Source organism: Amia ocellicauda, chromosome 12, assembly GCF_036373705.1.
Source record: "Amia ocellicauda isolate fAmiCal2 chromosome 12, fAmiCal2.hap1, whole genome shotgun sequence".
Classification (NCBI taxonomy): Eukaryota; Metazoa; Chordata; class Actinopteri; order Amiiformes; family Amiidae; genus Amia; species Amia ocellicauda.
This window is the reverse complement of record NC_089861.1, coordinates 23,273,887-23,295,459: the sequence shown is the minus strand read 5'-3', so window position 1 is coordinate 23,295,459 and position 21,573 is coordinate 23,273,887. Positions and strand designations below refer to the sequence as shown.

General features: G+C 48.4%; 1 protein-coding gene across 1 annotated transcript; it reads right to left on the bottom strand.

Annotated features, from left to right (window-relative positions):
* Window positions 1-556: 556 nt before the first annotated feature.
* dpf2 (double PHD fingers 2) lies at window positions 557-17,595 on the bottom strand. The gene is made up of 11 exons (XM_066718776.1): window positions 17,497-17,595; window positions 14,834-14,994; window positions 14,212-14,319; window positions 13,908-14,095; window positions 12,608-12,700; window positions 12,395-12,479; window positions 5,889-6,026; window positions 5,410-5,538; window positions 5,178-5,290; window positions 4,621-4,702; window positions 557-3,313 (listed from the first exon to the last, which is right to left on the bottom strand). The coding sequence occupies exons 1-11, from the start codon at window positions 17,526-17,528 to the stop codon at window positions 3,231-3,233; spliced, it is 1,212 nt and encodes a 403-aa protein (XP_066574873.1). The 5' UTR covers window positions 17,529-17,595; the 3' UTR covers window positions 557-3,230.
* Window positions 17,596-21,573: the final 3,978 nt, after the last annotated feature.

The window sequence follows — 21,573 nt, the reverse complement described above, 5'->3', positions numbered from 1 at the left end:
GCGGCCTCCAGACGAGGCTGACGTCCACCGAAAACCCTCGCTTTTGTCCCATTGGGGGGGGGGGGGGGTTCCATTCTAGGTCTCTCCCTCTTTCACACTCTCACCCACTGGGGCCGGATGGTGGGTGGAGCTGGGGTGAATGGGTGGGGCTCCAGACAGAAGCCACTTTTGTTCTCCAGGAATGGTGAGGCCTGGTTCAGGGACAGCTGCTGTAAAGCAACGGTCCCAGAAAGTCCCAGTCCAGTCTCTTTCATAGGCCCACCCACCTATAACTCACCTTATAAACCTGTAACTCCATTTATAAAGCAAAAACAACTATTTATCCTGAACACAGGTATGGTTATGGTGGTTGCAGCACATCTCCTCAACTGGGTCTGATGAAAAACACACTGGATGAATTGAACACTCTCCCCAGGCTCCCTGGAAATACTCCTTGGGAGGGCGCTCTACTTCCCATTTATTTAAGTCAAATCTAACACAATCTGCCCCCCCACCCCACGCATGCCACCGGCAGCGGTCACATGACCCTGGAGTCATGGGAGACACACACAAGCAGTCCGTGTCAAAAAGATTTAATTTTCCTTTAGAAAAACAAAAACAAAAAACAAATGTACCATAAACCAAAACATCCCATAATAAACAAAATACAACTCCTAGAAGGGGTGAGTGAGGGGGCAGGGAACAGAGGTACATCAGCCTAGTAAATAACATTGAAAATACAAACAAAATGTATATACAAAAAAATCTGATGGCCACTGGTTCTAAGCAAGGAGGAAAAGAAAGAAAAAGTAATGAAAACATTATACTTGGGTATTGTTTTAGTAGTAATGGTTAGTTGGCTATTAATATAACAAGATTAACTAAATTATATTACCAAAAAAAAAAAAAAAAAAAAATCAAAATCAACATCCCAACAGTAAATGTCAAAACAATCTTAAAATAATGCATTTGTGTTGGTGCGTGTGGTGCGTGTTGGAGGACAGTTCAGACACACTTGGCAGTATTAAAATGAAAGTGACAGGATTGGCGAGACAGTCGTGCAGACAGTAGGGGCGGGTCGACTCCGTGGCAAGCTGGCACTTGGGGTGGTCACACCAAGACAGACCCTTGTGTTGGCCTGGTGACCCAAAACTGTCCGACTGCGCTAGACGGGAATGGACAAGGTGTAGCAGCTGTGCAGACAAAATACGATTTTAAAACCTTGAGGCTTGCGACTTTACACCTCTGGTCATCAGCCTAGACTAATGGGGGGGGAACTCCACTTGAGAGAAGGTAAATAGATTTCACCAGAGCGGTTATCAAAGGGGAGGTGAGGTTTACAGGCAAATCTGTAGGTTGATTTCCTGTTAAAGGGATGAGAAGAAGATGACGACCCCCTCTAACGCAGGCCTGTGTCCCGGGCTCCGCACAGCGGGGCCAGCCAGCCGCTACAGGCCGGGGGGTCTGGGTTGTGGGGAATCGGCGACCTGGCTTTGACGATGCGTCCGGGTTTCTCTGTGGTGGTTTCTGCTCGGGACCGAATCCCATGGTTAGCTGCCTTTGGGGAAGATTTCTTTGAGACAGAAAATAAGACCTGCACCTGAACATTCAATAATAACATTAACAACAATAATCGCAACTGCCTTGCGGAGGGAAATGAACCGTCATTAGACTGGAGTCACTCCCTACCTCCCTCAGTTAAATGTCTCCACTCCAGGATGGAGCACGAAAGAACACCTCGACAGTCTTGTGAGGGGTGGGGGGGGGAATCCGGTTCCTATACAACATATTTATTAATTTATTTCAATCTTGGGGGAATGTGCAGGCGTTCACACCGTAAGGAGCGAACACAAGCGCAACACAGCCCCCTGCCATGGAGCGGCCAGGCCTCAGAGCTCCACAGCCATCACAGTTCACATCTTCCCAGGGGCCCTACTCTGTCTGACGAGCACAGGTGTGTCAGAGGACCAGTTTGAGATGGAGAGTAGCAGACACCAGGGAGAGGGCCATGTTCCCCAGGTGGCCCCCAGTTATTTGGCCAACACATTCTCTCCACGGGCCTCCAAATGGCAGGTCCGGCACGGGGCCCCCCAAGCGTGCGACTGAAGCAGGCTCCTCCCCACCACGTTGTTTATTCAGTCAACCCTTTTGTCCAACATCGCTTAGTTCCATTTAGACAATAATAATAATAATAATAATAATAATAATAATAATAATAATAATAATAATAATAAAGCGGCGTGCCACCCAGCAGCTCAACGCACCAACGCCAAATCGGCTCTGAAGGGAGAGTCTACCTTCAGCACACAAAAATGTTCCCAACAGTCGAGTGGCACGCGGGTCAAAGGGCAGAGAACCAGACTACGGGCAACGCTGAATGCAGGGCAGGACAGAGGACCAGCGAGTGAGACCGGGTGTCACAGACAACAGCGAGAGAGAGCGTGTGTGCGTGTCTGTGGGGTTCCAGTGGGGACAAGTGTAGATGTCCTGAAAGTAAGCCTGTATGAGAAACACATTCAGGTTACAGAGACAGAGAAAATAAACAGTCCAGAAAGGAAACCCGGTTGGCGGAGGTGGGTACGATCACCACAGGTCCGTCACACGGGAACAGTGCTGCGTTTAACAGAGAGCCGCTCGTTCCGTTGTCAGCCATCATTGGACAGTCATGGAGACAGACACCCCCGACCCAGTCCCTGGCGCCTCATCAAATCGGCTACCGAGCCCCTTCCCCCCCATGCGGTTGCTATCCATGTAAAAACACAGATTGTCGGCTCTCCGGTGTCCGCAAGGGCATTGATGGATGATTGTTGTGTATACATTATAGATTACTGTAATTGCGCAAACACAGCAGCACGGCTAACAGCTCAACTCGGACGTCTGTCTGGAGAGGCAGTCGCACAACCGGACTTGGACATCGTCAGGGTGCATTCTTAGAGCCACCTGACAAACCGCTTCACCAAACCTCTCAGACCACTGGCAGTAGTTTCTAGATGGGGTGGACTTTTAAAAGCATTTGAAAAGGGGGGGCAGCGGTTGACGGAGCCAGCAGTGGTTACTGAGTTTCAGAGTGTGTAACAGTCGTACTGTGAGGAAACGGAGGCGGGCCGGAGACAGGGGGCGTCAGGGGGTGCCTCTCTCACCCGTCCCTGTACCGGTGGGGGGAGGGGCAGTACTGGTGTCCTCCCTCCCTCTGTGTGGGTCTGCAGGTGAGGAAGGGGGTGGGGGGGCTGCGGGGCGGGGCAGAGATCGCATCACGACGGGGGGGCGTTCTGGTTCTGATATATGGAGGCCTTGTCTTTCAAGAGAGCCAGACACAGATGACAACTCCAGCTTCCTGCAAATCGAGTGAGAGACCAGAGTGGATTAGGAATAGAGACTGTAAATGTGTCAGAGCTTAAATAAACAGCGACTCATAGTCCTAAAATGTAATGTACTGAACAAATTCCTTTTGTTTCACCGAGTCCTTGGAGTAATCATGCCAAAGTTGCTGAACATGGTTCTTAACATGCATCTAATATCACCATTAGTTTACTTGCAGTTTAGTAGTGGTGAATATTAAGTTTAAAAAATACAAGTCTCTCTGTATTGTTAGGCAGTAACCACTGCGATGATCAAAGATGCCACGGGTGGTTCAATTGGGTATTAAAGCATTAAATAACTTTTTTCATAATTTGTTTGAGAATTTCTAAAATATGCAGATAATAAAAGTCCTCACAAACCTGCACTAATACATATTTAACTTTGCAGTCTGGCATTGTCTGCACTGTTTATCATGTTACCTTATCAGTAATTGGAACAGGTAGCAAGTCTGTACAGTACTAGCAAATAGATTTACATACATTGTATTCATTAACATTTTAAGCAGTAATTTGAACTAATTACGCCACTTTAGGCTATATGGCTGTGTGGACATAAGTTATTTAATACTCTCCAGATAAAAAAAAACAAAAAACAGTTCCCAAGTAAACAAATCTGCCTGTGCTTAGAATAACATCTGGACCATCCTGCATGAACGAGCGGACTGGCTTCATGCATGTTCATGTTGCAATGGGCAGACAAACATTTCACTACAAATTCAAATTGGTCAATTATACATTGAGTTTAGCATTTGACGGAGTTTGGATTTGCTAAATGTGCATGAAGTTCAACGAATTCGGATTTGAACTGTAAGACAGACGGACGCAAAACTGCTGTCTCTGCTGTTCTCAGCTGTCAGTACCCAGAGTACCTGGAGCCTTAACCAGGCCCTTTAGAGTTATACTCAACTGCTGAGCCAGTGGAGCTCAATCCAGTAACCCAGGCGCTCAGCTGTAGAGTCACCCAGAATACACAGGGGGGGCAGCAGAGAGGCGAGAGAACAGCAGAGATTAAAACCCAATCCTCTCTAGCTGCGGTGCCTGACAGCCCTGCTCAAGAGTCCGGTCCACTGTGGTGGTGTCAGACACCATCTTTAGATCAACCTGCTGACGTCACTCTGTGACATCATGGCTGCGTACGTTCCACTGGGATTTTTAACAGAATAGTTTTCCAGAATGGCGAACTGACACCATTGCAACGTGGACCTGACCCAGTGCCACAGGCAGAGACTGTAAACATCCTTGTGCTGTAAAAACATCCTTGGACTTCAATAAGAATGCTTACCTTCGGGGGGCTCAGCCATGGGTGGGCTGAGGCAGTACATGTGGTACCCTCTGTCACAGTCATCGCAGAACAGCAGCTGGTCCTGCAAGAACGCACACAGTCACACACAGACACAAAAGGGTGCGCGAGCGGGGACAGCACACCAGTCCAGCCAAACTATAATCGGCGCGTTTCATTGCTCTCGTATTCAATGGGAATTGTCCTTAACTTTAGCGATCTGTGTGTCTCCTTGCGAGACTAAACTGAGGAGAGCTTTATCAAAATAAAGAGGAACATCTTATATAATATTTTATTTATACAGATTTATACAAATGCAGCTCATTTTTGGCAGGCCCCATGACTGCAGATTGTTACTTGGCAGTGGAAAGAGAGTGCAAGGGTGAGAAGGAGTGCATGAGAGAAAGAATGTGTGAGAAAAAGAGTGAGAGAGACAGAGCTTAAATGCTTTGGCAATATCATGCCAATAAAACAGTTGAGTTTGAATTGGAGTGCGCATGCGTGAGAGAGAAAGAAAAAGTTTGTGTGGGTGGGGGGGGGGTTGGGGGGGGGACACCTACATCATTCTCCGACGTCCCACAGATGTTGCAGCACTTGCACTCGATGCACTGCCAGCGATAGGTCTTCACTGCAGCCATCATGACCGGGGTGAACTGCAGGCAGGACGGGTGACCTGCAACACGGCCAGAGCCACACTGAGTGCACACACCACACTGCAACACAGCCAGACACACTGAGCACACGCCACACCATAGAACCATCAACCACAAAGTGAACAGAACCCGCATTTACCCGATCGGCCGCAGTCTGAGCAGGACACCAGCTCCTCCGACTGGCCGGTCTTGTGGTTGATTTTGGAGTCTCCCAGGCAGAAGTCGCAGTAGTTGTTGGGCAGGGCCAGCCCGTCAGGACCCTTCTTAGCTGCCAGGGAAGAAAGATGGGAGTGCCATCAGCAGCAGAAAAAGGATAGACAAAGGTGCATAGATAGATAAAGATAACCAAATACAACCAATGCAAGTGACTTAAATGTTTTAATGATCCTAAACTTGATCATTACCTGGCGCTTGATGATGATGAAACTGCCACGGCCATATAATTATATATAATAAACTCAATCTTCTTCAGATATCTAGAATCTTGTCAAATATGTATCCCTGATAATAATGAAGACCAGAAGTCAACCTGGGAAGTGTTGCATGCTGCGAGCAGTCTGGACACAGGACATGGGTTGTGAACATCGCTCATGGTCGTCTCTCTCTCTGGGTACTCACACTTCTGCTCCTCGGAGCGAGTGGGGATGGGGGTCCTGGGCTCCGAGTCCTCCTTGTCCTCCCCCTCTTCGTCTGCAAGGTGCGAGTGGGCGTAGTGGTAGCTCAGCCCCGGGCGGTTCTTGTAGCGCTTCCCGCAGACTGGCAAGAGCCAAGAGATGAGGGTTAACGCCGGGCGACACAAGGCTGAAGGCAAAGTGGTTCTCGGCATGGCTCCTCCCCCCCGAGCCAGGGCAGAGCCACACACCCACAACCCACACACCATGGGGACCCATTTCAGTCTCGTCCAAGATTGCAGATTCACTGTGGACCCAGGAGCTCTGGATGGGGACGGTGAGCCTTAGCCATAGACAAACGGACACACACAGACGCACAACCAGACAGACGAACACTTGCAGAGACATAGACACAAACAGACACAGACAACACACACTTGCACAGAGAAGGAGACGGACACATGCACAGAGACAAAAAGGCGTGCACACACACACACACAGACATTGCCTTTGCGTAGAAGCTGCAGTGGCAGCCAGTAGCTCTCCGCCTCTCTCCCCCCTGCGGACTGTCTGCCTGAGCCCGGGGATGCGTCTCACATTGTTAAGGATGGTGCATGTTGGGTACAGGGAGACCACACACGCCACACGGCCCGTAGTCCACCCCGTGCGATGCGATTCGCTGCCTTGGCCCCCTTTGATTGGCCAGTTAACAGGAGGCCCGCGTGATGTCACAGGGGAGACGGAGCGCCACCCCCTGCTAGTTTCTGAAACACCTTTTGCATAGGTTCACATTCCTCTCTTTTCCTCTTTTTTTAAACTAGCTTTGTATCCTGAGCTCCCAAAACATCACAAGACCCCAGACTCCCCACCCCCTGCCATAGACACATTCCTTTTCACCCCATTGAATTTGCATGCAGTGTTTCCGGATCAGCCGGGTCCCACTGCATGGGACTAGTCAGGTGTGTAACAAGTCCCAAAGCCCAGGCAAGTAGAGAGAGCGCGTGCGCAAGCATTACTGCCAAGCAATCAGGCCCAGGGCTTAAGCTCTCTCTGTGTGTGTATATATGAGTATGTGTGTCTTTGTGCACTTGTTTATTTGAAGTTCATATATATTGTTTATGTTAAATCACTAAGATTTTAAATTTTTTAAGTGATTTTAAGAATTGATTTTTAAAATTTTAATCACGAGTATTAAAATTTGTATGAATGTTTTTATTCTTGAAATGTAAAATACTTCACCAAATAAAACTAAAAAAAAATTCTCTCCTTCCTGAATGCTGTGGACAAACGCTGGTGCGTGGCACGGCCTGCCTGCATCCAGTTGCCGGGACAGATAAGTTTAACACATTTTAACGCCTCGGCCAGTTCACTCCGCGTTTCCCAATTCAATTTAATATAAATATATATTATATATATGTAGATGTTAATTTATGTTGTGTTTTTGCATCACTACCAGCTTGGAGCTGCCATTAGTATAATTGGTAGTGTTTAAACTGGTTTTGAATGACCGATATCCACAATGTGTTTCACACTGAACATCACAGCTCTGCCGTGTTGCTCAATGTAATTTTGTATACACAGTTTTTTTTGCACCCAGTGGTCTGCAAAGGGATGCACAAGTCTCTGCCAAAAACTGCACAACCAAAAGCATAATGTCTACTTCACTCTGAATTCAGCAAGGTGAGGAAGAGACGGGGCAAGCAAGGGGGTTAGTGAGGGAGGAAAGAAAATTGAAGGGGGGGAATGAAGAAAAAAAAAAAAAAAATGAATGCACAGATGCAACACAAACTGGGAAGGGGGAGAGATAGGAAGACTATTCAAACCATGGAGACCAGAACATGGATATGAAAAATGCTCAAAAAAAAAAAAAAAGGGCTGTCCAGCCATCCAAAGCAAACGCAGATCCAAATGCAAGACCAAGCACAAGAAATGTAACGACAGTTTTCTAGGCCACTCTGTTGTAGCTCATTTCACTAACGGGGGTCACTAGATTTCAGAAGCCCGGCTTACAGTTAAAAAAGGGTCTAGTTTTGCAAGCAGCAGCAAAGGGGAATAATAAAACAAAAACACAAAACGGAATTACCCAAGAGTTATCTTTTGGCCATATTAATTTGATGACGTTGACATCTTTTTAAGCACAGGCGCCCTCACATACACACACGACCACCTGGGTCCAACCAACCAACCAGGCCAAGGCAAACTGCAGTTTGTAGTTTCGAATTGGCCACTGCCTTTATACACCCCCCTCCTCCTTTGGAATGGCCAATTGCATGGTTGTCTTAACTGAACAACCACGACACTTGTGGCAAGTTTGTATATAGATGCTCATGACACACACACTTATTATTTATTACTTGGCAAACACACACACACCCCCAAGTCAAGGTTAGTTCAAACGAAATGCTAAAAACAACTATGTTCTGTTGCATAATAACAACAATGATACAATTATTAAACTGTGCAAAGCACTGATCAGGAATGGGGAAGCAGTAACCGATCAATAGTAAACCTATGCATTACTACAGGTTCTCTATTGATCTCGAAGGGCTCAAGGCACAGATACACACACCAAAAAAAAATCTAAAACAGAAAACACAGGCAATGGAAGGACAAGAGGCAGGATAAAGAGATGAGAGTCATATACCTCGTTCAGAAGGTTTTGACATATGCTTTTGTTTGTGAGTGTCTGAAAGAGAGGGAAAAAAGAGAAAGAGAGCAGACAGAGAGACTCAAGATTTTTTCTCTCTCGCAAGATCAGTAAACTAAAAAGATCCCCACCGCTCCCCTAACACAGAATCAGACACCCCCACCACCACACCACCCCTCCGGCCCCGGTCCATCCGAGGAAGAAAACTAACACGTTCTGGTTTGTATTGCAGCGGAGTGCATTAGCTGTCAGTGATTATTATCCTTCAGTTTATTTTTATAACTAGTCACGGCACTGCACCGGTCCTGTGAAATCCAAGTTTTTATACACTCGGATATTAACTGTAAGCAGTCATTGTTTCTGTATGTGGATGTCACTCCACGCTGCTAATAAAACTGCAATTTCTTCGTGATCGCACTCGGCACTTGAGATTATATCTTCCAACACAATGCATCTGATCTCTTCCCGGTCTGTCTACAAGTCCAGCGCACACCTCTCTTCTGAAAGCGAATCATGTCCTCAGTGGGGACGGACCCTTACGGACACGTCTAGCACCAGATTGTTAACTGGCCACAAAACTTAGCCAGTGGAAACACCCGTTTAAGTGTCCGGGGCCGGTGGAAATGGGGCATATGTAAAAATAATGTGAGATATTGTAACAATTGTACAGTCCACCTGGTTAAGGAAGTCCACTAAAAACATATTCAGGTCAGGTCTGAGTTTCAGATTCTTAAGATTTGGGCATTTGTATGGGTGGGCACCAAAGTGGGAGAGACCACAGGCCAAACCTCTGTGACCCCACAGGACTTAAACACATCCCGAGTTTCTATACTCTTTACACTCTGAAAGGGAGTTTGGGATGTGACGACAGGGAGCATGAGCATGTGTGTGTTGTGAGTGACTGCATGAGTGCGAGTGTGCGCTGAGGGAGAGCTTGTTCCGTTTGGTGTGGAGTTATTTTTCTCTCCTCACTTGCTTTCTATTTTCACACAAAACCTAGCAAGCTTGGATCTGGCTGTCATTCATCAGTGTATTAATCCCCAGAGTACCACAGGGCCAATCATCGGCCCACGCAAGTATGTTGCCAGAGTACTAGAGGGACAATTATCGGCCCTAACTCCCGCCCACACTTTAGCCCTAAAAGTTTTTTTTTTTTTTTTTAAATCGGACAATTCTACATAGTAAAGAACTTAACCAATAGCACAGAGGTTTGTTGTGAGTATTAACCAATCAAAAAGCTCTTAGAACAGACATTTTATCTAAGGGGAGATGGGGAAAATGGTGGCATCCTGAAAGTGCTCACTAAATGAGAGTGCTTTTAAGGAAGTCAAACAAGGGATGTTTTGGACATTACTGCTTCTAAGAACGAACTTAATTAAGCTATTTTTGAAGTATTGTAGACAGTTTTGACAGCGATTTGGAAGAGTGGGAGACAGAAATTTATGACGAGGACATAGACGTGAGGGGGTGAAGGTACAGACTAGTTTATTTCGGCTGCTCAGCCTGAATGTCAGTATCCATTTTTCAACCCTAATTACAGAATTAACACAAAAGAAAACTGCCAAGATTAAGAAATATCGGAGATATTCAACACACAGCCCGACCTGACAATTTCTCACCAAAGTAGAAAGAACAGATGCATTTACAATCAATGCAAAGTAAGCAATGTACATTATGATTAAATATTACTTGTAATAACTTGTAGTAACAGGTTGTAGCACATTAGAATATGCTTTTAGATTTATTCAACAACACAACCCGACTGGCCGATTTAGTTTGTTTTGCCTGTAGTTCTGACGAGCTTCTAGACAGGTGTGCTCCCTGCAAAACTGATATCTTGAACAATTATTTGTTCTTAAGTAATTTGCTGTGTTATACCAAGTGTTGTGATTTGTGAGTGCGTTACAGTCCTGAGATGTAGGGCGGTCACTGTCAGCTTAGTACTCTGAGGGTTAAAGACTTCATCAAGAGGAAGCTCAATATAACCAACTTCTGGAGTAACCCTATCAATTAAAATTATATATATATATATATATATATAGAGAGAGAGAGAGAGAGAGAGAGAGACAGAGAGATCACACACACACACACACTGTATTAAGTAGGATTCTATTACAATTCCCCATTCCATTCCTCTGGGACTGTTTTTCTCGGTGACCGTAAAAAAAAAAAAACTGCCTTAATTCTACATGGCATTGATTCAACAAGGTGCTGAAAACATTCTTTAGAAATGTTGGCCCATATTGATAGGATAGCATCTTGCAGTTGATGGAGATTTGTGGGATGCACATCCAGGGCACGAAGCTCCCGTTCCACCACATCCCAAAGATGCTCTATTGGGTTGAGATCTGGTGACTGTGGGGGCCAGTTTAGTACAGTGAACTCATTGTCATGTTCAAGAAACCAATTTGAAATGATTCGACCTTTGTGACATGGTGCATTATCCTGCTGGAAGTAGCCATCAGAGGATGGGTACATGGTGGTCATAAAGGGATGGACATGGTCAGAAACAATGCTCAGGTAGGCCGTGGCATTTAAACGATGCCCAATTGGCACTAAGGGGCCTAAAGTGTGCCAAGAAAACATCCCCCACACCATTACACCACCACCAGCAGCCTGCACAGTGGTAACAAGGCATGATGGATCCATGTTCTCATTCTGTTTACGCCAAATTCTGACTCTACCATCTGAATGTCTCAACAGAAATCGAGACTCATCAGACCAGGCAACATTTTTCCAGTCTTCAACTGTCCAATTTTGGTGAGCTTGTGCAAATTGTAGCCTCTTTTTCCTATTTGTAGTGGAGATGAGTGGTACCCGGTGGGGTCTTCTGCTGTTGTAGCCCATCCGCCTCAAGGTTGTACGTGTTGTGGCTTCACAAATGCTTTGCTGCATACCTCGGTTGTAACGAGTGGTTATTTCAGTCAAAGTTGCTCTTCTATCAGCTTGAATCAGTCGGCCCATTCTCCTCTGACCTCTAGCATCAACAAGGCATTTTCGCCCACAGGACTGCCGCATACTGGATGTTTTTCCCTTTTCACACCATTCTTTGTAAACCCTAGAAATGGTTGTGCGTGAAAATCCCAGTAACTGAGCAGATTGTGAAATACTCAGACCGGCCCCGTCTGGCACCAACAACCATGCCACGCTCAAAATTGCTTAAATCACCTTTCTTTCCCATTCAGACATTCAGTTTGAGTTCAGGAGATTGTCTTGACCAGGACCACACCCCTAAATGCATTGAAGCAACTGCCATGTGATTGGTTGGTTAGATAATTGCATTAATGAGAAATTGAACAGTTGTTCCTAATAATCCTTTAGGTGAGTGTATATTATATATATATATATATATATATATATACACACACACACACACACACACACACACTTAATGAACGTCTAGCCAAGAACAAATTAATAACTGAAACGCTGGATAGTTCAGAATCTTGGAGCAGGATGTTTGGTTCCCCTGTATCTGTTTGTGGCGTCGGAAATCATTTGCCAGCTATCTTATTGCATAATACATTTAAAATGGTTTTAAACTGTGCTTGTGACAGCGGCTGGGTGGTCAGCATGGGAAATTGAAGCCTTCCGCTCAACAGGGACAGCACAGTGGACTGAATACGGCTCTCCACACGGGGGGACCAAAAAGGACGGGCTGCATGGCCTACTGAGCCACAGGTCAAAGGCAGAGAGGGCTACTGGGGACAGAGCTTTGGGGAAGGGCTGCCACACACACACACACTCCCGGGAGCGTCTGTCACAACCTTTTTAAATGGCCCAATCAGACAGAAGGGAGGTGCCGAGCCAGTCTCAGACCAGTGCCTTGTGCCTAGCTGGGTGGGTGGCGACAGACGGGTACTCACTGTCGCAGGCGTAGGGTTTGTCTCGGTCCTCCAGTGCCGCCGCTGCAGCGTCCAGCTTCTTGCGGGCGCTGGCCACACCACGGCCCTGCAAAGCACAGGCAAGAACAGCAGCTCAGCTTCACACTGTCCCGCCCCTGTGGCCCTGCCCCCTCCCATCATTGCACTTCTGTTGTGCCAAACAAAAAACAAGACAAAACAGACAGCCAGACTAACCTTCCCTTTGCCCTTCCCTCGCCTCTTCGGCGTGTCCTCCTCGTAGTCTTCGTCATCCAAGTCGTCCAGGAAGTCCTCTGGCTCCAGGATCCTCTGCGGGGGAAGGGGGGAGGTGGTTGGGAAACAGTCAACATACCGGCAGGACAAACTGCTCACATTTACTTTTGGTTTGGTCTAGATACCCTTACGATTATAGGTATATTGATTTTCATAAATTTCAGAAACGAACAGGAGCGGGGCGTGGAGCAAAACCAAGGGTGCTTGTATTTCAAGACGCCCAACAGCAACACTGCGAAGTCTGAACTCCTGCCCTGTTTTACAGACTGTACTATTGGGGTTGGGGGTTAGTCTCTGGTTCCCGGAAGAGGGGGCGGCAGCATCTCCTGGTTCTGGTTCTAGACCAGCTCTCAAGTTCTTAACTGGTCCAAACAGAATGACACAGCAGGGCTGGACTGTGGAATCATTTCTGAAGCAAAAACAACATATTTCAAGTTGTCAGCTTTAAAATATATAAATAAAGGGGCAGAAATAAAAATCTCAAATAAACCTAAATGGAGAAAATAATGACATGAAATGAAGGACAGAGCTCTCCTGCTGGGACAAGAACCAGAAGATAGACTGTGCCCCCCCCCCACTACAATCTCCCACCCGCTGACCACTGAAGAGAAAGCAGGCTGTCGGAGCAGGAGGCTTTGGAAACTGCAGTAAAGCCGTGTTAATCTCAGTCAGATCAGAGAGCTGCAGGTCTCACCTACAGTCATCCGTGGCCAGCTGCTAAAATAAACGACAATCTGGGGGAGATTTTCACCTCTTGGGGGCAGCAGGTTGAAGGGTTGACCCACACCATACCTAGACTCATTGCCGAAATTCAGGCAGTTGCAGCGACCCCCATTAGTCAAAAGCAGCACCAAATCGAACCGGGCTGCTCGGGGGGTATAAGCAGCTGGCCGTGGGCCCTGTTGGATGAAGGGAGGACTCGGCAGCAGAGAAGGGATTGGGCGCTGGCTCACACTCTTCGTCGACTTTCCCCACAAGGCTCCAGACCAAGTGCGCTGCGAGTGGTCACCCCTGGCTGCGAGGGTCCACACGCTCACTAGGTTGCTGCAGCCGACTGCACCGTATGAAGCAGCACGTGTCCAAACTATAGCACCTCCCAGGCGGACTGCAATGTGAGGAAAGCCTGACGCCTACAGAGAGACTACAGAGGCAGGGGGTTGCTGGGGCTATGGGCACTGATTGCCTCTTTTACCATGAAGTTCCCGCGAGCCACGTAGGGCTGCAGCCCCTCTCTGTGTTGTACCTTCCTGGCGCGGGCGGCAGCTGCGGCAATGGCCCCCCCGCCGGCAAAATCAGCCAGACTGGGATCCTCCTCGGGGCCACGGGGCTCCGGGGCACCGCGCTTGTCCAGGGGCTCAGCCTTCAGCAGGGCCTCCAGGCTGCTGCCGTCTGGGGGCACCAGCGAATCCTTCTTCAGCCCCACCTCCAGCTCTGTGACGGACAGATAAGAGCACAATGATGTCATCAGCAAGCGCCAGACAGTCGGCAGAGGAAGTCCTGGGTGTGGCGAACGACTGGCATGAGAGCAGGCAAATCTGAGGCAATACCTGATTTGAGAGGGGGGAAGGTGAGGCGGGGGTCCTCAGGGGGGTGAGCTCTCCTCTTCTTCCTCCAGCGCCGAGCTGGGTAAGTGTACAACTGTCCTGGAGCCATGCCTATAGAGAGAGTACATGTGACAGAGGGAAATATAGAAAGGGAGACAGAGGGAGGGAGAAGATTGAGAGAGAAAGAGAGAGTACATCTTTGGGGGTATTTAAGGCAACAAGGTAACCAACACACAGACACCAAAATACCTGCATCTACTTTCTTTCAAACTAAAGCTGAACATCCACAGAGGCTCTTCCTGCTGCTGCCTGGTCACGGCACCAGTGCAGCACCCTCCCACAGTGACAACCACATGGGCACACAGGACTCCCCTGGGCCTCCCCTCTATGCCAATGTAAAATAAATAAATAAATAAATAAATAAATAAATAAATCTAGAAGTGTAGCCTGATCTCCTGCCGGTGCCTGAGCCTGGATCTTACAGAGGGCACCAACACCACACACGACCTCTCTCCTTGCCCCTTGAGTACCGTGTTTCTTGCACAAACATCTGTTGTGTGAGTGCCTGGAGGGTGGTAGCCCCCCACCCCTCCACACCAGTGAGTAATGACCGGCCGCGCCTCACCTGGGCCCCGGTGTCTCTTCTCCATCCAGATGTAGCAGTTGCTCTGGGCAACGCCGGTCTGAGAGTCCAGAAAGGGCATGCGGACACTCCGCTCCGCACACAGCCGGGCGTTGTAGTTGTGGCACTGCTCCATAGCGTCTTTATAGTACTGCTCCCCTAGTCTGTACAAAGGGGGAGAGAGAGGGAGAGAAAGAGGGAGAGAGAGAGTTCACTAGGACACTGCAGATTAAGACATCAGGCAGATGCTTTTCCACTTGGCACGCATTGGTTAGTGTCAAAGGTATAACTTTTACAAAACTGGATGAGTGTATGATCACAACAAAAAAAACAGGTGAACAAATGAGTGTAATACTCTAAACAGCCAAAAAAACAAACATGTCCTACAGAAAGAGCAAGTACCCACAATGTCACTTCTGGCATAATAAGTGGAGAATTAACTAAAAGAATCCAAAAAAAAGAGACTATTTCAAAGCAGCAAGAGAGATGTGGACAGGGCTCAGTCAGAGGTGTAACAGGTGGCGTGTACAGTTGGTCAATACTAGTCCACAGTGGCAGGTAGCTGGAGCTGCGCACCGGAGTCCTTGTTGTCACTTCACTTTGGTGGCAGCTGCGCTTTTGTTGCTTGGGCCACGGGTGGGGGGTTGCACCAAAGCGCAGCACCATTGAAAGCTTTCTGTGTAAATGGAGAGCAGTGGTTTTTGTTCTGGAGGTTTTTTTTTTAACTGCTCTTCCCAAAAAAAATTAAGAAAAACAATCCCAGTACTCGGTCAATTTTGGGGTTGCTGTTCAGTTTCTTTTTTGGTCTGTGTGTAAAAGTGTACAACTCCACTGGTGTTTTTTACGTTGTCTCTGGGTTACTACCAATTAGAAATCTGCTCTAACGTGTTAAAAGACCGTGCATGCTTCGTTTTAAGACCGAACTTAAATCATGGACAATCTTTCCGCTGTAAAACGGGAAGTTTCATCCGCAATTCCTCATGCATGTCGGCTGTCTGAAAACAACCCCAAACTCAACTTCGGCCTGAGCCTGGCTTTAAACACAAAACAATTGAAAAAATGATGCGTTTTGGGGTGTTTTTCCTCCACCCGCATCCATCACAAATCCCTCCCTTTGTAATCCATGGTGAGGATGTGCGATTATTTGGTTTTTTCGTTTCATTCCCTAAAGACCCGATGACTAATGCAACGTGATGAGAACACATGACTTCCTTCTAGAGCGCAGAGCAGGCAAATCCGGGAACAGAGCGCTGATAACCCCGGGCAGAGAGAGAGAGGGAGATACTTCACCCGTGTCGCATGAGACATTGCCATGAAAAAACCCCGACAAGAACACACTTCACAGGTGCCGGACCCAGGCGCTACATTACTGTCCGACTGTGACACCGCCGGGCGTCCAGAGCGGTGCGTCTCACTGCGGGCGGCACTACAGGGACGCCGGGCCGGGCATCGTGATGTCATAAATGTCATTTAACACGCTGCCGTCGTACATTGAACCCCCAACGGGACAGGGGTGTATAAACGGCGCAAACAAGCTCTCCAATCGCATAACACGTTCATTTCCCCCCTCGGGAATACGAACCTGGAATCCGTTCACACAAGATCACCGCTCACAACCACGACCATCAAGTGCTTTTCCCGTTTAATTGCACCCCCATTCAAAGCAATTGGCATTTTGAGTTCACATACGCCAAGATCCGAAGTAGTGACGCTCGGGCCCCCGTTGCCATTACGATTTAAACGCCATGATTGACCCTCTGTGATACATGTGTCAGTGACGTGTTCTTATTTAGACCCACAAGGACGCCGAACCCAGCTGTTTGACACAGACACACGCATGTACACGTAGCAGTTCCCCCAGTGGATCTCAGCCAGCACCCCCCATGTTCAGATCAGGGCCACTGCACACTGATCACCAGTAACTTTCCCGTAAGTGGGGTCTCTCGTTTGGGCTCGGGGTGCAGAGCTGGCACTGTGTGGCACACGGGCATCACTGTTGCCACACTCCCTCCCTCCCCCCGCAGGCAGGTACAGCCGCACTTCCCCTCCAGCCTGCCACTTCCCGTAGCGTGCTTATGAATCACGGTCCCCCCTCCACTCTCTCCCCGGGCGGCACGTTGTAAAAATAAAAATAAAACCATGTAAACGGACAGGATCTGTAGAGCCGGCGCAAACTCCCCCCTCCGCTCCCAGCGCGATCTGGCCCGGACGGTACCTCCAACCCCCCCCCCCACCCAGAGCCGGCAGCAGGGCAGCGGGCTGGTGCACCAACTTCAGCCGGGAGACCGCCGCGGCTGCCCCCCAAACAAGCGTGAGAGAGACCGCAAAACAGCGGCGGCCAGAGCCGACCCCCCGGCGCTGCCCCGCTCCCGACTCCGTGGAGACGCTTTTCGGTCGCTTTCCCAAGACGTCAGCGGCGAAAACTCCCTTTGTTACCCCCACCGGGGAAAGTTTGAGCGGCTGCTGAACAATGAATTGAGCCCCTGTGGTCCAGGCTTCCCCGGCCGCCGAGCGAACGCAGCGCCCCGGCTTCGACATCAGGCCCCTCCGGTGGCGTCCCGGCTGCCCTCGCCCCCGGATCCCGCACCTCTCCTCGAAAGCCCCTCGACTTGGCCGACGGGACGCGTTTTAAACGACCGAAGGAAGGAGGAAAAAGAAGCACTCACAGTTTGACTACATTCTCCACAACAGCCGCCATCTTGGTTCGCCTACACTCTCGAGTGAGCGGCACTGCGGCTGCGCGCAGGCTGCCTGAGGTCAACCCGTGCTGGCAGGCAGGAAGCGGGTAGAGAGGGAGCACCATCTGTCATTCTTACTGGCTTTTCTTTCGTTTCTTCTCAACGTATCTCCTTATTTTTTAATGTTTGCATAAGAGTTTGGGTCAGTTATATTTGTTTTTCACCTGCATATACCGTTTTACCTATGCACTTTAACCCTTAGTTTAATGTACGTGATTTAATGTGTACTAAAGTGCCAATTAAGTCAATTACAAAACATATGAGCTGTCAATCAGTGCTGTGTATAGGGTGTGTGTCCTGGTCCCTGTCTTCCCTGGATCTCTCTGGTCCCCGGGTCCTGCAGGTGCACAGTAGCAGGCTGCAGTGTCAGACGGACCTGTAGTGAGTTTGAATATTCAGCAGCTGTCCATTCTTGCTATTTTTTTAGGATCCTTTTTTTTTTTTTTTTTTGGTGTCACAGAGATGGCAACCCCAAACGTGGGCACTTTGAGTTCCCTCCAACCGCCCCACACTGTGCCTCTCCACTGCCAGTAATGTGTTTATTTGAATGTGTAGGGGTATTATAGTATGGGGAGATTTATTTTGTATGCTGATGTCAGAGAAAGAGAGAAAGGAGAAGCTGAGGAAAGAGAGTGGTGCTGTGAGGGATGGATGAGACCAACTCTCATTGACAAGTCGAACAGAGGGGGGTGCAATGTCCAAGCAGCCCAGCAGGTGGCGCTGTGCAAGAGGACTTCCAAAAGGCTGCTAAAACACACATTTACACAAACAGAGACAATTTAAAATACACACAGACAACACACACAGAGACAGACACACAGACATAAATACACACAGGTAGAGACACACAGAATCACACAAAACATACACGTTACAGCAGAGATGCATTCTGGGTTAAATAACCTGAGCATAAGTGCTTCTGTACCATGGATACCCCCAGCCCTGCCCCTTGGCACACCCTGGGCATTGGGCTCAACTGGGTTTGGTACTAGTCTTAGCTCATATGTTCTGGGACGTAGGCTTATGGTGCAATTTTTAATGCTTTGAAGAATGTGTCAACTGTAAGGGTTAAGAAACTAAGAAGAAGAAAAATCTACAACAAGAACAGGATGTCTTTTTTATACTGCCAACTGTTTTAGTCACTCCCTAGTGTATGACCCCCTGCAGTCTCTCCAAAGTGTTCGGGGTCAGTAGGACAGGGTGTCCCACACTTACCCACGCACAACCACCCACAGGAAAGAGACGCCTGGGCGAGAGAGACACTCTGCCAGGGGGACTGTCAAGATTTCATTCTGCTACATCGAGGTGGCGCTGCACAGAGAGGAGGATATATCGCACAGAGCGGTCGGCCCTGAGGATGTGTGTGTGTCCCGTGTGTGCTGGTGCAGCCCAGTAAATCGAATACAAGATGTTGAAGGTTTTCATTGGATGAGCAACTGAAATCACACACACATGCACACAAATATTTATAGACATAGTCACACCAACACACTCACACAGAAATGACTGGCAGATCCCACAGGTACAGATCCCCCACACAAACGCACACTCTCGCACAAGCACAGCCTGCACAAATCTACCATGATCATAGCAGTTTCATGTATTTCTGGAAAAATATACCCCAAAAAGTTGAATATTTCCTCAAATGGGAGGCAGCTGTGGTACTGGGGAGGTGGGGTTGGTTGGACTAGGAGAGAAAAAACAGAGTTCAGGGAGAGGAAGTGATCCTGGTTTGTGCCTGAAAAGAAAAAATAACAAAAACAAAAAACTCAAAACACAAGCACTGCAGCCCCATAGTGGCGTAACCATGGCAACAAAGCCAGTGAACCAGGGGGCTGCTAGGAGAGAGAGAAAGAGAGAGAGGGAGAGGGAGAGAGAAAGAGAGAGAGGGAGAGGGAGAGGGAGAGGGAGAGAGGGAAGGCAAAACAGGGCCTCAGTTTTTGTTTTCTTCTATTTGGTGTGGAGGTTTTTTTTTTCCCCCTCACTTGCTTTCTCTTCTCACACAAAACCCAGAGAGGCTTCGTGAATGGAGGGCCCCACACAGCATACAGAGGCTGCTGTTCAATCAAGGCCCTGGCATTTTCCAGCTCCCTATTCAGGCAGCACAATTCATTCACACACGGCTAGTTCACAGGGGAAAGAGAGGGGGGGATTAATATAGGACAGTTTGTCAAAGGGGCTGCACAATGGAGGCAAAAAGTGTGGGGTTTATCATTTTTCGATTGTCGACATGGAAAATTAATTAAAAAGTTATTGAAATGTTTTTTTCCCCTTGTGTTACATAAGTCAACAATTTGCAGGGGGGAAAAGGCCACACGGCGCTGGCTCCAGTCTGGCCCCTATACTATACTATAGTCCCCACAGCGCTGGCTCCAGTCTGGGCCCCTATACTATACTATAATCCCTACAGCGCTGGCTCCAGTCTTGGTCCCTAAATTATACAATAGTCCCCACAGTGCTAGCTCCAGTCCGGGCCCCTATACTATACTATAGTCCCCACAGCGCTGGCTCCAGTCCGGGCCCCTATACTATACTATAGTCCCCACAGCGCTGGCTCCAGTCTGGGCCCCTATACTATACTATAGTCCCCACAGCGCTGGCTCCAGTCTGGGCCCCTATACTATACTATACTATAATCCCTACAGCGCTGGCTCCAGTCTTGGTCCCTAAATTATACAATAGTCCCCACAGTGCTGGCTCCAGTCCGGGCCCCTATACTATACTATAGTCCCCACAGCGCTGGCTCCAGTCTGGCCCCTATACTATACTATAGTCCCCACAGCGCTGGCTCCAGTCCGGGCCCCTATACTATACTATAGTCCCCACAGCGCTGGCTCCAGTCTGGGCCCCTATACTATACTATTGTCCCCACAGCGCTGGCTCCAGTCTGGGCCCCTATACTATACTATACTATAATCCCTACAGCGCTGGCTCCAGTCTTGGTCCCTAAATTATACAATAGTCCCCACAGCACTGGCTCCAGTCTGGGTCCTATACTATACTATAGTCCCCACAGTGCTGGCTCCAGTCCGGGCCCCTATACTATACTATAGTTCCCACGGCACTGGCTCCAGTCTGGCCCCTATACTATACTATAGTCCCCAGAGCGCTGGCTCCAGTCTGGCCCCTATACTATACTATAGTCCTATACTATACTATAATCCCCACAGCGCCGCCTCCAGTCTGGGCCCCTATACTATACTATACTATAATCCCCACAGCGCTGGCTCCAGTCTGGACCCCTATACTATAGTCCCCACAGCGCTGGCTCCAGTCTGGGCCCCTATACTATACTATAGACCCCACAGCGCTGGCTCCAGTCTGGGCCCCTATACTATACTATAGTCCCCACAGCGCTGGCTACAGTCTGGGCCCCTATACTATACTATAGTCCCCACAGCGCTGGCTCCAGCCTGGGCCCCTATACTATTCTATAGTCCCCACAGTGCTGAAAGCTGTTCCAATGTAAAACATACTGGTTTTCTGCACCCAAATGTAGTACTACAATATAATATAGCACTGTAGTATAATACAGTTGAGGCCTACTGTTGGCCTTGTTGAAAACTAAAATCCTTTTTACACTTTACACACTCTCACCCCCCCTTCTGAATTTGTCCCTTCCCCACTGTCTTTCCTTCCATCTCTCCTTCACTTTTCTCTCTCCCTCCTGCCCCCCATCGCTCCCTCTCCCTCTCCCTCTCCCTGCCCCCCTCAGTTCCCAGGCCTCGGCTGCTCCTGGGGTCAGTGGCTGCTCCCTCCAGAGTCGCTCTGTTAACAAAGCCGGAGCTGGAGTCATTCCCACGGCTGTTCAAACCCAGTACTGCATAACACACACTTACACACACACACACAAACAGAGACACACTCTCACACATGTGCAATCCTCTGAGTAGAAATGAAGGTCAGTTGAACCCTATGCAGTACACTATCAGAATACAATTTCACAACATCCGTTTCATTAGCTGGCAGAAGTCGTTCCAAAATTGTTTGCAAAAAAATAAAATA

Bases quoted from the DNA above. Each gene is read 5' to 3' on its own strand.
- dpf2 (XM_066718776.1), bottom strand. From the start codon at position 17,528: ATGGCGGCTGTTGTGGAGAATGTAGTCAAACT. The intron at 14,320-14,833 runs GTGAGGCGCGGC...CTCTCTCTATAG, and splicing joins GAAGAGACACCGGGGCCCAG to GCATGGCTCCAGGACAGTTG. The intron at 3,314-4,620 runs GTAAGCATTCTT...CTCGATTTGCAG, and splicing joins CATGGCTGAGCCCCCCGAAG to GAAGCTGGAGTTGTCATCTG.